Raw genomic sequence first — 13,993 nt, 5'->3', positions numbered from 1 at the left:
AACAGTCCTTCCCACTCCTTTCTCTGAGCACCACCTCTCCCACCCCCTGCCGCGGTTTATTAAAGGGCCAGTAACAATTCATAGGCTGAGTCAAAAAGGAATAGCTGTGTACACATTTTGACTAATTACATCTTACTTGATTAATGAAGTTGGCTTCTTTTTCTTTTGTGAATTATCACATTCAGTTTCTACAAGTCATCATCTTCATAATCACCATCATCATCATTATCATCATCACCATCATAATGATCATATGAAAGGTGCAATATGCAGAAATCGATCTGCTATTTCCTGGTTGCAAAAATTCTAAAAGTTCACCCAATTTCAGTTTATGTGACAAAACAAGAAGTCATTGTGTAGAGATTGTACCACCTAAACCACTGTGAAATATATTTTCCATAACTAAAAATATTGTCTTTTCAGCTGTTTGAAGCTGGTGTACAAAATACAAAAATGATACTTAAGTACGGGAAGCATAGAAATAGTGCACATAGAACAGATATACCACTTCTTAGACTTGCTTTCAATAAGAATGACAGATATATAACTCACATTTCTATGTGAATTTGGTTGGTTTACCTAAAAAGGTACATATTGCAGCTTTAACACATGCACAAAATAGTAATTTAGAGAAAGCAGGCAACAACAACAGTTTGTAATTTTTGTAATATTTTTTTTATTTCGGCAATAATGTATTTTTGTCATCATCAGCTTCAGATCAGGTCACCTCAATGTCATACCCAGAGCCAGTAAAGCATGATTTTATTTTTCTCATCATAGTATCATAAAGAATATATTTCATCACACAGAATACATACTCAGTATATTACAATAAATCCTGGTAGATACTATAGGTTTCACATTTGGAATGCACACTGTCATTCTGAAGGTCCCACAGTCAGCTCCACCACTGTGTCTAGTAGCTGGTTGAAATGGCTTTTCCAGGGGCACGGTATGAGATAATGATAACATAAAGATATTCTGAGAGAATATTGATCATCTCTGGAAGGCTTGATATCACCAAAGCTATTTCTGTTGTACTGTTCCATAACCTTCTGTCAAATCAATCAGCATCATTTGTTTAAATCAATCGTACGTGAATGATAAAAAAACAATCAACATTTGGTGGACATAAGAGGAAAACACTAAAGCAAAAACAAAATGTGGCACTGTTGGTTTAATCAATTTTTATATTGAAATAATTACTCTTTCATGTTGGACACAGCAAAACATATATCATCTTAACAAACCACACCCATAGTGATGGAATGTTTTAGCTGTTCTCTATCAATTGTTTTTATAGAAATCGTTCGAGCCCTGGATGCTGATTGGCTGAAAGCTGTGGTATATGAGACAATATAACATGGGCATGATGCAAATCTACTTGTTTACTGTTCTAATTATGTTGGTAACCAGTTTATAATAGCTATAAGGCACCTCGGGGGGTTAATGGTGTATTGCCAATATATCACGGCTATGGGCTGTATCCAGACACTCCGTGTTGCGTTGTGCGCAAGAACAGCCCTTAGCCGTGGTATATTGACCATATACCACACCCCCTCATGCCTTATTGCTTAAATATCCCACTGCTCCGTGATTGGTCCCTCGCCAAGTCGATAACATCATCAGGGGTCATTAGATATCATAATAGGCCAATTAGGGATCCAGGAATTTATGGCCGGCTCTTGAAGTCGGGGTCCGTCAGAACTTCAATGGGACGGTGCCTAAATACAATGCTTTGATAGTGGTACCACTACCCCTCTACCCAGGGGGCCCAGGGATTTATGATTACTTCCTTGTGTGCCCCCTTGTGTGTTATCTAATCAAACATGGACTGTGTGTGTGTGTGCATGCGTAGGGGGTACAGGGACTTTAATGTCCCAGAGGGAGGGGACCTCTAATTTCTTAAGTAGAACACATCTCACCCAGATTGTTCCACATGTGGTAAATTACCCCAAAAAGGGTCCGGAAAAGCAATAACCTGGCTAATTAATTTATAATGGGCAGATTTTGCCAAAAGAGGAAACACTTGTGGACAGCTGTTTCACAGGACACATGCAACTACAGCATGTGGTGAAAAATACATTCAATTCAGAGAAAAGCAGCAAAATAGTAAATATATTTCAATTTGTGTGATTTGTAAAAGCAACTTATTCCCTTTTATGGGGAGTCTCTTAGTTCCCACAGTAGTTCTGCCAGAAGCCACAGCCTACAACCTGGTCCAGGTGTCCCAACTCCCCCAGCCAGGCATTAGGAGAAGGAGAGCCCTATTCAATCATGGAGGATCGCTTTATGAAAAGTCACCAAGCCACAGATGGAAATGAGTGGAGTAGTCCCAAACTGGTTACCCATGATTAAACAGGCCCGGATTTTCATCTTTCAAAGGCCTTTGAACTTTGCTTCTGTCAGTAGCTTTTAATGTCATTTCCAGGCTGTATGTCTGTCTCTGAGGCTCAGAGAGGCTCTGTGAAGCTTTTCAGTACCTCTGAGGAGTCCCCTAACCCCAGTTAATGGGTATAGCCTCCTGCCTCTATCCCCCGTCTCTACCGTCAAGAGATATGTTTTCAACAAAAGGATTAACCAAGGGTGTAGGCCAGCCCATTCCAATCCCTGTACTCTATCTTCTCTATCCTCTGTCCTAACCAATCATATCCCTGGCTTGGACATTTTAGTAGGTTAGTGCTGGATCAGGTTGACTGGGATCACATTAGCTTCAACACCATCTGACACACATCCTCTACAAACAACATTATGGCACAGTCTGAGTCTGCCGGTGTCTACGACTCGGACCAGGGATGGGGTTTGGACAGTCTGCTTAAAATAGTGATAAGCTGATGAATGATTTACTGTCATTGATGTTTTTCATCTCCCTCCTCTCATTGAGATCATTGAGTTATGTCATTTCCCCTCATTACTCTCTCGCGCGCTCTCTCTCTCTCTCTCTCTCTCTGTCTCTCGTTTCACTGTACCCTCTGTGTTACTCTGTTTGGCTTGGCTAGCTGGTTACAGTGGGATAGGGGTGAGAAAAGAGGGAGGTAGAGAGAGCAGGAATAAACAAGAGAAAGTGAAAGTATTTCTTTGAGCACTAAGGCTTGCTGACAGACCATACCAAGCCAGGCCATAAATAAGGTACAGGGAGGCTCTGTGTTCTTTCACCTTGATAAAGCGGTCCGAGTGGAGCAGAGTGGACTGGGGTGGACTGGGCAAGGTCAGGAGGGGACAGCTGTAGACACGTAAAATCATTTCACAGGCCTATTGATACGATTTATCACTACCCATTAACCATACACACAGACACCAGCTACACACTGATGAAAGTCAGGTGGGTCACACAAACACTGCCTTCATCCTCCTCAGTGTTCCTCTGAAGTATTGGATATCCATATGTGAAAGACTTGTGGGCCTTTATAGGGAAACAATCTTAGATAATCATTGTTGCAAATTAGCTATTATTAGTTATAACGTCATGTGATGTTCCTACTCAACACATTCACTGTTTACTAAAAACATTGTCTCAGCGTATGTTACCATGGTTACAGTCATACAATTTAATTTCACTCTGCATTCACATCAACACCATTCTTCCATACCCTTTACAGTATCCGTACCATCATTGAACAAAAAGTGATCATACACTACATGACCAAAAGTATATGGACACCTCCTCATCGAACATCTCATTCCAAAATCATGGGCATTAATATGGAGTTGGTCCCCCCCTTGCAATAACAGCCTCCACTCCTCTGGGAAGGCTTTCCACTAGATTTTGGAACATTGTTGCGGGGGCTTCCATTCAGCCACAAGAGCATTAATGAGGTCGGACACTGATGTTGGGCAATTAGGTCTGGCTCGCAGTCGGCATTCCAATTCATCCCAAAGGTGTTTGATGGGGTTGAGGTCAGGGCTCTGTGCAGGCCAGTCAAGTTCTCAACAAACCATTTCTGTATGGATCTCGCTTTGTGCACGGGCGCATTGTCATGCTGAAACAGGAAAGGGCCTTCCCCAAACTGTTGTCACAAAGTTGGAAGCACAGAATCGTCTAGAATGTCATTGTATGCTGTAGCTTTAAGATTTTCCTTCACTGGACGGGGGCCTAGCCCGAACCATGAAAAACAGCCCCAGACCATTATTCCTCCACCACCAAACTTTACAGTTGGCACTATGCATTGGGGAAGGTAGCGTTCTCCTGGCAGTCACCACACCCAGATTAGTCCGTCAGACTGCCAGATGGTAAAGTGTGATTCATCCGTCGAGAGAACGCGTTTTCACTGCCCCAGAGTCCAATGGCGGCGAGCTTTACACCACTCAAGTCAACGCTTGGCATTGCGTATGGTGATCTTAGGCTTGTGTGCGGCTGCTCAGCCATGGAAATCCATTTCATGAAGCTCCCGACGAACAGTTATTGTGCTGACGTTGCTTCCAGATGCAGTTTGGAACTCGGATGTGAGTGTTGCAACCGAGAATAGACGATTTTTACGCGCTACGCACGTCATCACTCAGTGGTCCCATTCTGTGAGCTTGTATTGCCTACCACTTCACGGCTGAGCCGTCGTTGCTCCTAGATGTTTCTATTTCACAATCGCAGCACTTACAGTTGACCGGGGCAGCTCTAGCAGGGCAGACATTTTAGGAACTGACTTGTTGGAAAGGTGGCATCCTATGACAGTGCCACTTTGAACATCACTGAGCTCTTCAGTAAGGCAATTCTACTCCCAATCTTTGTCTACGGAGATTGCATGGCCGTCTGCTCGATTTTATAAACTTGTCAGCAATGAGTGTGGCTGATATAGCTGAATCCACTAATTTGAAGAGGTCCACATACTTTTGTATATATAGTGTATATCCATTCAGATTCTGTATAATGCGTACAGTGAAATCACCCGACAGAGAAAGAAGCAGATGGGAATTTTGGAATTATGATCAAACTGTGACTATACCACCACTGAGTCTGTACTTGTATGTCTATGTGCCCTGAGTCTGTGCTTGTAAGTGTATATACAGTACCAGTCAAAAGTTTGGACACACCTACTCATTCAAGGGTTTTTATTTATTTTTACTATTTTCTACATTGTAGAATAATAGTGAAGACATCAAAACTATGAAATAACACATATGGAATCATGTACTAACCAAAAAGTGTTAAACAAATCAAAATATTTGATATTTGAGATTCTTCAAAGTAGCCATCCTTTGCCTTGGTGACCGCTTTGCACACTCTTGGCATTCTCTCAACCAGCTTCATGAGATAGTCACCTGGAATGCATTTCAATTAACAAGTGTGCCTTGATAAAAGTTAATTTGTGGAATTTCTTTCCTTCTTATTGCGTTTGAGCCAATCAGTTGTATTGTGACAAGGTAGGGTTGGTATACAGAAGATAGCCATATTGGATAAAAGACCAAGACCATATTATGGCAAGAACAGCTCAAATATGCAAAGAGAAACAACAGTCCATTACCTTAAGACATGAAGGTCAGTATGTCCAGAAAATGTCCAGAAAATGTCCAGAAAATCTCAAGAACTTTTAAAGTTTCTTCAAGTGCAGTTGCAAAAACCATAAAGCGCTATGATAAAACTGGCTCTCATGAGGACCGCCACAGGAAAGGAAGATACAGAGTTACCTCTGCTGCAGAGGATAAGTTCATTAGAGTTAACTGCACCTCAGATTGCAGACCAAATAAACGCTTCACAGAGTTCAAGTAACAGACACATCTCAACATCAACTGTTCAGAGGAGACTGTGTGAATCAGGCCTTCATGGTCGAATTGGAGGAAAGAAACCACTACTAAAGGACACCAATAAGAAGAAGAGACTTGCTTGGGTCAAGAAACATGAGCAATGTACATTAGACCGGTGGAAATCTGTCCTTTGGTCTGATGAGTCCAAATTTTAGATTTTTGGTTCCAACTGCCGTCTTTGTGAAACGCAGAGTAGGTGAATGGATGATCTCCGCATGTGTGGTTCCTACCGTGAAGCATGGAGGAGGAGGTGTGGTGGTGTGGGGGTGCTTTGCTGGTGACACTGTCAGGGATTTATTTAGAATTCAAGGCACACTTAACCAGCATGGCTACCACAGCATTCTGGAGCGATACACCATCCCATCTGGTTTGCGCTTAGTGGAACTATAATTTGTTTTTCAACAGGACAATGACCCAAAACACACCTCCAGGCAGTGTAAGGACTATTTGACCAAGAAGGAGAGTGATGGAGTGCTGCATCAGATGACCTGGCCTCCACAATCACCCGACCTCAACCCAATTGAGATGGTTTGGGATGAGTTGGACCACAGAGTGAAGGAAAAGCAGCCAACAAGTGCTCAGCATATGTGGGAACTCCTTCAATACTGTTGGAAAAGCATTCCTCAGGAAGCTGGTTGAGAGAATGCCAAGAGTGTGCAAAGCTGTCATCAAGGGAAAGGGTGGCTACTTTGAAGAATCTTAAATATAAAACTATTTCGATTTGTTTAACAGTTATTTGGTTACTACATGATTCCATATGTGTTATTTCATAGTTTTGATGTCTTCACTATTATCCTATAATGTAGAAAATATAAAAATAAAGAAAACCCTTGAATGAGTAGGTGTGTCCAAACTTTTTACCTGTTCTGTATAGATACAAGTAACTGCCAAAATAAAGGGAACACCAACATAAAGTGTCTTAAGGGTGTTGGGCCACCATGATCCGCAAGAACAGCCTCAATGTGCCTTGGCATAGATTCTAAAAGTGTCTGGAACTCTATTGGAGGGATTCGACACCATTCTTCCACAAGAAATTCCATAATTAGTTTTTTTTGTTGATGGTGGTGAAAAACGCTGTCTCATGCGCCGCTCCAGAATCTCCCATAAGTGCTCAATTGGGTTGAGATCTGGTGACTGAGATGGCCATGGCATATGGTTTGCATTGTTTTCATGCTCATCAAACCATTCAGTGACCACTCATACCCTGTGGATGGGGGCATTGTCATCCTATAGGGGCATAGCCATGGTAGCCAAAATAATGGCTGCCCAGCATTTTTATTCATGACCCTAAGCATGATGGGATGTTAATTGCTTAATTAACACAAGAACCACACCTGTGTGGAAGCATGCTGCTTTCAATATACTTTGTATCCCTCGTTCACTTGTGTTTCCATTATTTTGGCAGTTACCTATATGTGAAGTGCCCTTTCAGCTGGGCATGGAGGGCAGGCGCCACGCGGGCAGTACCTACCTACCCTCCCTCTTCTTCTCCTGGGCATCCTGTACAGTCTCTTGTATCCATACACACAGTGGATGCTTTGTATAAAGCTTATGTTAAAGAAGTGCTATCATCAATTATCACGTCAGCACAGACAACAGTCCCCTATTCAGATAGGACTCACAGTCAGTCACACCTGCATTGTGCATTTCATCATCATCATCATCATCATCATCATCATCATCATCATCATCATCATCATCGTCGTTACACAACGTGAGAGAAAGAGGTGAATCCATTCCATGACATCATCTCTTGGCGCCGGCTCAAAGGCTCCCTGCCACTAACAGAGAGTAGCACCTGATCCAAGTGAGAGACCTGCAGATGTGCCTATTCTCTGTCTGTTTTTCAAAATGGCCCCCGTGTCTGAGCCTGCGCCTATCTGTGTGACCCCGCATGTAGAAACCATTGAACTCAAAGAACACTTTAGGCTGTGTTTTTATCATAACACATTATATTATACATCATTACACATTCACTGTTAACGCTTAAAGCTGTCTCAGTGTATTTTACCTGGGTTACACTCATATAATTTCAAGGCCACTCTCCATTCACATCAACCCCACCCCTATTTGTCTACTCCTCCCCCACTACTTCCATCCCTTCCCCTCCTTTACAGTATCCATACAGTACCAGGAAACCCATTGAAAAATAATTTATTTTGGAAATGTACCGTGATCATATATCCATTCAGATTCAGTATAATGATAGGCTTATTTTGCGTACAGTGAAATCACCCCACAGAGAAAAAAGCAGATGAGAATTTTGGAATTATGATAAAACTGTGACTATACCACCACTGAGTCTGTACTTAAATGTATGTGACTTTTCAGCTGGCCATGGAGGGCAGGCGCCAAGTGGGCAGTGCCTACCTACCCTCCCTCTTCTTCTCCTGGGAATCCTGTACAGTCTCTTGTATCCATACACACAGTGGATAATGCTAATGTTGAAGAAGTGTTATCATCAATAATCACACATCAGCACAGACAATAGTCTCATATTCAAATAGGACTTACAGTCAGTCACACCTGCATTGTGCCTTTCGCTCATCATCATCTTCATCCTCGTCATCATCATTGTTACACAACGTGAGAGAGAGTGAATCCATTCCATGACAACATCTCTTTGCGCCAGCTCAAAGACTTCCCATGATAATGTCACTGACAGAGAACAGCATCTGAGCCAAATGAGAGAGATCCCAAAGGGCTTATAGATGAAGAGCTCCAGAAACTGCTTCTCCAATAGAAATCCCCGATCACGTTTGTAGGCGATGTCATGGCAACGTCAGCTAGCTAAGCTCACGTGCGGGGAGTCAAATCAAAAACACTCCTTCCATATAAAGTTGTGTTTTGACAAATAAAAAGTGTCAGTATCACTTTCACAGGGTGGAAGTAATGACATGTTAAGACTTTGCCTTGAATTTACTCTGGGTTTGAAAACTCTGTGGAGACCAGCGGAACTGTCTATTTTCTGTCTGTTTTTAAAAATGGCCCTAGTGTCTGAGCCTGCTCCTCTCTGTGTGCCCGCATGTAGGAACCATAGAACTCAAAGAACACTTAAGATGCTGGCTGTGTTTTTATAACTTCCACTCTTTATAGTTTGATGTGGAAGCAGGACAATGTCACTGTCTGATGTTGTTGTTGTGGGCCACTGGGCATGTGCGGTGGCGGTGTGTTGATGAGGGTTGTGAGTGAGTCGTGACTCCACAGGATAGGTTAGATCATCACGGTAGGTAGAGCTTTTAGATGTCTTCCCACCCACCACCTGTCAGATCAAGGGAAGGCTCATAGTGGCTGATGAGCCCCTGTAGTAGTAATGACATTTAGGATGTGCACTATTTTATGCACTATTTATTTATGTAGGAACTGGGTGCCATTTCTGGCGCAGAACCTGGTAAGGTCCCATTCAGCAGACTGTATTCTTAAGTGGTGTCAGATCTCACAATAGCTATGTTATAATTAGGGATTAACACAGGAATCCGGGATCCCAGGATTTCCTGACCAAGCTCCTTCCCGATTCTCGAGAAGAAAAAAATTACGATCTCTGGAACAATAATATATAATTTCTTTGGAAAAATACAAAATACGCATGTGCGAATATCTGCATGAAATGGATTTTAACTATCCAACATCATTCACACATTAGTCTGGGGATCACAACACAAGCAGCCTACCAATTTAGTCTACTCAACACAAGTCCCCAATAAATGCCTTTTAATTTTTAACTGGCATTGTTGACTATCATGAAACTGTAGCAGGCTACACGCGACCTCTCAACGTAGTTATGGTAGGCAGTCTCCATCTCACATTCACAAATCTCCTAACTTTAGCTGTGTGGCACTGGCAGAAGCTCCAAAATATAAACTGCTTCTCACTGTTAACAAAACGGCTGATACATTGTGTTTGCAAAAGCGCTCAAAAGGAAATAGACATTTGCAACGTTGTTCCATGATGTTACACTAGCAAAAGCGAGATCACGGGCTTGACTTTAAAGTCAGATTTGCGGGCAATTTATAAACTGTGGCTCCATCCATGGTGCTGAATCTCCGCCGCTATTGCGGCCATTTGCTTATCTGTTTGTTTAGTGCAGCATCGGACATGTTCCCTGAGACCAAGTCACCACAATAAGCAGATTACCATGAAGTAAAAACAGCCACAACCTTCCTGCAATCCACTGATAGCCAGGTGCAAGGGGAGAGGGAAGGAACAACAAGCTGGCTGAAATATTTCAGTAAATGGTAGGCTAAAACGAATATAATTTTCACTAGGCTGTAATAACCTCATAATATTTTACCAGTAGGCCAACAGTGCTTCATAGGCCTATATTACAACTAAAATACAGTGGCAAAAAGTATGTGAACCCTTTAGAATTACCTGGATAAATTGGTCATTCATCTAAGTCACAGCAATAGACAAAAACAGTGTGCTTAATCTAATAGCACACAAATTATTGTATTTTTCTTGTCGATATTGAATACATCATTTAAACATTCACAGTGTAGGTTGTAAAAAGTATGTGAACCTCTAGGCTAATGACTTCTCCAAAAGCTAACTGGAGTCAGGAGACAGTTAACCTGGAGTCCAATCAGTGAGACGAGATTGGAGACGTTGGTTAGAGCTGCCCTGCCCTATACAAAACACTTACAAAATGTGAGTTTGCTATTCACAAGAAGCATTGCCTGATGTGAACCATGACTTGAACAAAAGAGATCTCAGAAGACATAATATTAAGAATTGTTGACTTGCATAAAGCTGGAAAGGGTTGCAAAAGTATCTCTAAAAGCCTTGATGTTCATCAGTCCACGGTAAGACAAATTGTCTATAAATGGAGAAAGTTCTGCATTGTTGCTAATCTCCCTATGAGTAGCCATCCTGCAAATATGACTGCAAGAGCTCAGCGAAGAATGTTCAATGAGGTTAAGAAGAATTCTAGTGTTAGCTAAAGACTTACCGAAATCTCTGGAACATGCAAACATCTCTGTTGACGAGTCTACGATACGTATAACACCAAACAAGAATGGTGTTCATGGGAGGACACCACGAAAGAAGCCACTGCTGTCCAAAAAAAACATTGCTGAATGTCTGAAGTTCGCAAAAGAGCACCTAGATGTTCCACAGCACTACTGGCAAAATATTCTGTGGACAGATGAAACAACTTGAGTTGTTTGGAAGGAACACACAACACTATGTGTGGAGAAAAAAAGGCACAGCACACCAATATCAAAACCTCATCCCAACTGTAAAGTATGGTGGAGGGAGCATCATGGTTTGGGGCTGCTTTGCTGCCTCAGAGCCTGGACAACTTGCTATCATTGATGGAAAAATGAATTCCCAAGTTTATCAAGACATTTTGCAGGAGAATGTAAGGCTATTTGTCCGCCAATTGAAGCTCAACATAAGTTGGGTGATGCAACAGGACAACGACCCAAAACACAGAAGTAAATCAACAACAGAATGGCTTCAACAGAAGAAAATAAGCCTTCTGGAGTGGCCCAGTCAGAGTCCTGACCTCAACTCAAATGAGATGCTGTGGCATGACCTCAAGAGTGCGGTTCACATCAGACATCCCAAGAATATTGCTGAAATGAAACAGTTTTGTAAAGAGAAATGGTCCAAGATGTCTTCTGACCGTTGTGCAGGTCTGATCCAGAAAACATTTGGTTGAGTTTATTGTTGCCAAAGGAGGGTCAACCAGTTATTAAATCCAAAGGTTCACATACCTTTCCCACCCTGCACTGTGAATGTTTACACGGTGTGTTCAATAAAGACATTAAAACGTATAATTGTTTGTGTGTTATTAGTTTAAGCAGGCTGTGTTTGTCTATTGTTGTGATTTAGATGAAGATCAGATCAAATGTTATGACCAATTTATGCAGAAATCCAGGTAATTCCAAAGGGTTCACATACTTAGTGTGTTAACTGAGATAACTTGTGGTATAACTCTCAGATTTTTTTTTGCTGGTAATATATGCTTTAAAATAGCATTTCCGGTTTGAACGGGAATAATAGGATTCCCGGGAAGGGCTTGTAATTTTGTTGGGAAGGAAAAGTGGTAGATTTTACGGAAAATATTCATCCCTATTTATAATCAACCAATGCATGTCTGATACACTGAAGGACAATGAAATAAACAACTTGAAGACCAACCTGAACATTTTCTCTTTAGACATATAGTACATTTCACTTCATTTCCCATCTCCTCCCTGGCCAGGCGACCGGGCCCTTGTATAGTACGTACAGCACAGAGGCACAGAGATGTGACTTGCCAGTGACATCGAAATGCTGTCAGACTCAATTGTGCATGTGCTATAGGCTATGCCACGCCAGAGAGCTGATTCCAAGGAGGGTCATGGTCCATAAATCATTGGGCAGAGGTCACTAACATGTCTCACATGAAGACAGAAACTTCTTTTGGCCAAATTGGACTGGCCCCGGCATCTCAAAACCGACGTTTTGGGTTCATTTCGGCCTCAATTTCCCCCCTCCTCCTTGTTTTTCACTTTCATCACTTCATCACTGTCCTTTCTATACCCTGTGCCTCTCTCTATCGTTCAAATTAGCTTGTATGGCTCCATTTTGGGATTCCACTTCCATTGGTGCTTGTTATCCGAGTGTGGATCGACGCCATGACACTTTTATCGTCTTCTAGATATTTTTTACAATAATATCTTGACTTTTTACAGAACCTAACTAGATTATTCTCTTGTTGAATGTGTGTAGAATTGTAACAATGAAAAATAAAATAAATAATACAAAAAAAAACTCATGCAACTTGATCAAGCAGCAACACTAACAGAAAAGCGAATAGATACTATCATGTTCTAAGGAGCTGTCTCAGTAGCTGTCGTCATTAAAAAATGAAAATAAAACTATACCAGCACACGCACACAAGAGAAAAAAAGTACTGAAAGAAAGTATGTAACTTCTGTCCTGTCTGTATACAGTATGATCCTTAAAACACAACTCAGTAATAAAAAGAAAAAAGAAATACAAGCAAGAATTGTTTTGATTAACACCAGCCATGACAGAAACCAAAATGAAAATGATAGACTTCGAGGGTTTGTTTGTTGTGTGTTGGGTGTTTACTCTCTAAACAAACACACATTGGGCGGCGGGGTGGGCTTTGTTTTCAGAAGGGAGCACGGATCCCTCTCTCTGCATCAAACAAAGGAAGAGAACCCGGCAATTGGGGCCCGAGATCCATGGGCCGGGCTGGGGCTGCTGGGGGGCCAGTAGGACAGGGTGTTGGAGTGGCTGGAGGGGGTGGAGGTGGAGAGCTGCTGAGAGGGGGTCGGAGTCCGGCTGCCTTTTGGCCTGAAGAGACTACCCTGGCCCTGGGGTGGGAGGCCCTGGGGTTGACCCTGGGTCTGGAGCTTAAGCGGAGGGGTGGTGGAGGTGAGCTGGGGTGGCAATGGGGGCAGGGGTGGTGGCGGGGCGCAGGGCTCTTGGTCGCCCGACTCTGACTCAGTGTAGCTGTAGGCTTGAGCCCGGGAAATGCCCTTCTGTTGGCGGCGCCAGGAGTTGTAGTAGGTTGGGTCACTGATGTAGTGGCTCACGAAAGAGTGGGTCTTCTGTCTGTTCTGGTCCACCTCGTACTCACTGTCACTGCCCTGAGAGGGGAGAGAGGGAGAGGGAAGGGGGAGAGGAGTGGGGGTGATGGGACAGGGGGAGGGAGAGAACGAGAGAGGAGTTATTATCAGAATACTAGCACATACAATGACTTCAAAAATAATTCACACCCCTTGACATTTTCCACATTTTGTTGTGTTACAAAGTGGAATTAAAATTGATTTGTCTTTTTTTTGTTGTCAACGATCTACACAAAATACTCTGTAATGTCAGTGGAATTAAAATTACAATATAATTTTTTTAATGGAAAATAAAATACTAATATATTTTGATTAGATGAGTATTCAACCCCCTGAATCAATACATGTTAGAATCACCTTTGGCAGTGATTACAGCAACGTCTTTCTTCGCCCATTATAAAAAAATATATATTCTTCAAGCTCTGTCAAGTATTGTCATAGATTTTCAAGCCAATTTAAGTCAAAACTGTAACTGTATGTAAATCCAGTGTATATTACATTTTGGCCTTGTGTTTTAGGTTATAGTCCTGCTGAAAGGTGGATTTGTCTCCCAGTGTCTGTTGGAAAGCAGACTGAACCAGGTTTTGCTCTAGGACTTTGCCTATGCTCAGCTCTATTCCATTTATTTTTATCCTAAAAAACTCCCTAGACCTTGTGGATGACAAGCATAC

At 42.1% G+C, this 13,993-nt stretch overlaps 1 protein-coding gene across 9 annotated transcripts in view; it reads right to left on the bottom strand.

The window, feature by feature from the left end:
- Window positions 1-7,874: 7,874 nt before the first annotated feature.
- Window positions 7,875-13,993, bottom strand: part of sdk2b (sidekick cell adhesion molecule 2b) — a 443,163-nt gene continuing 437,044 nt past the window's right edge. For all 9 annotated transcript variants that reach the window (XM_014179818.3, XM_014179822.3, XM_014179819.3 and 6 more), the window contains one exon: window positions 7,875-13,343. In XM_014179818.3, the coding sequence (XP_014035293.1) occupies window positions 12,894-13,343 (450 nt within the window). In that variant the 3' untranslated portion in view covers window positions 7,875-12,893. The remainder of the gene's footprint in view (window positions 13,344-13,993) is intronic.

The sequence above is a fragment of the Salmo salar genome, chromosome 28 (assembly GCF_965601325.2).
Source record: "Salmo salar chromosome 28, fSalSal1, whole genome shotgun sequence".
In the NCBI taxonomy this organism is placed as follows: Eukaryota; Metazoa; Chordata; class Actinopteri; order Salmoniformes; family Salmonidae; genus Salmo; species Salmo salar.
Note: the sequence above shows the minus strand (reverse complement) of the source record. Positions and strands in the feature narration are given on the sequence as shown.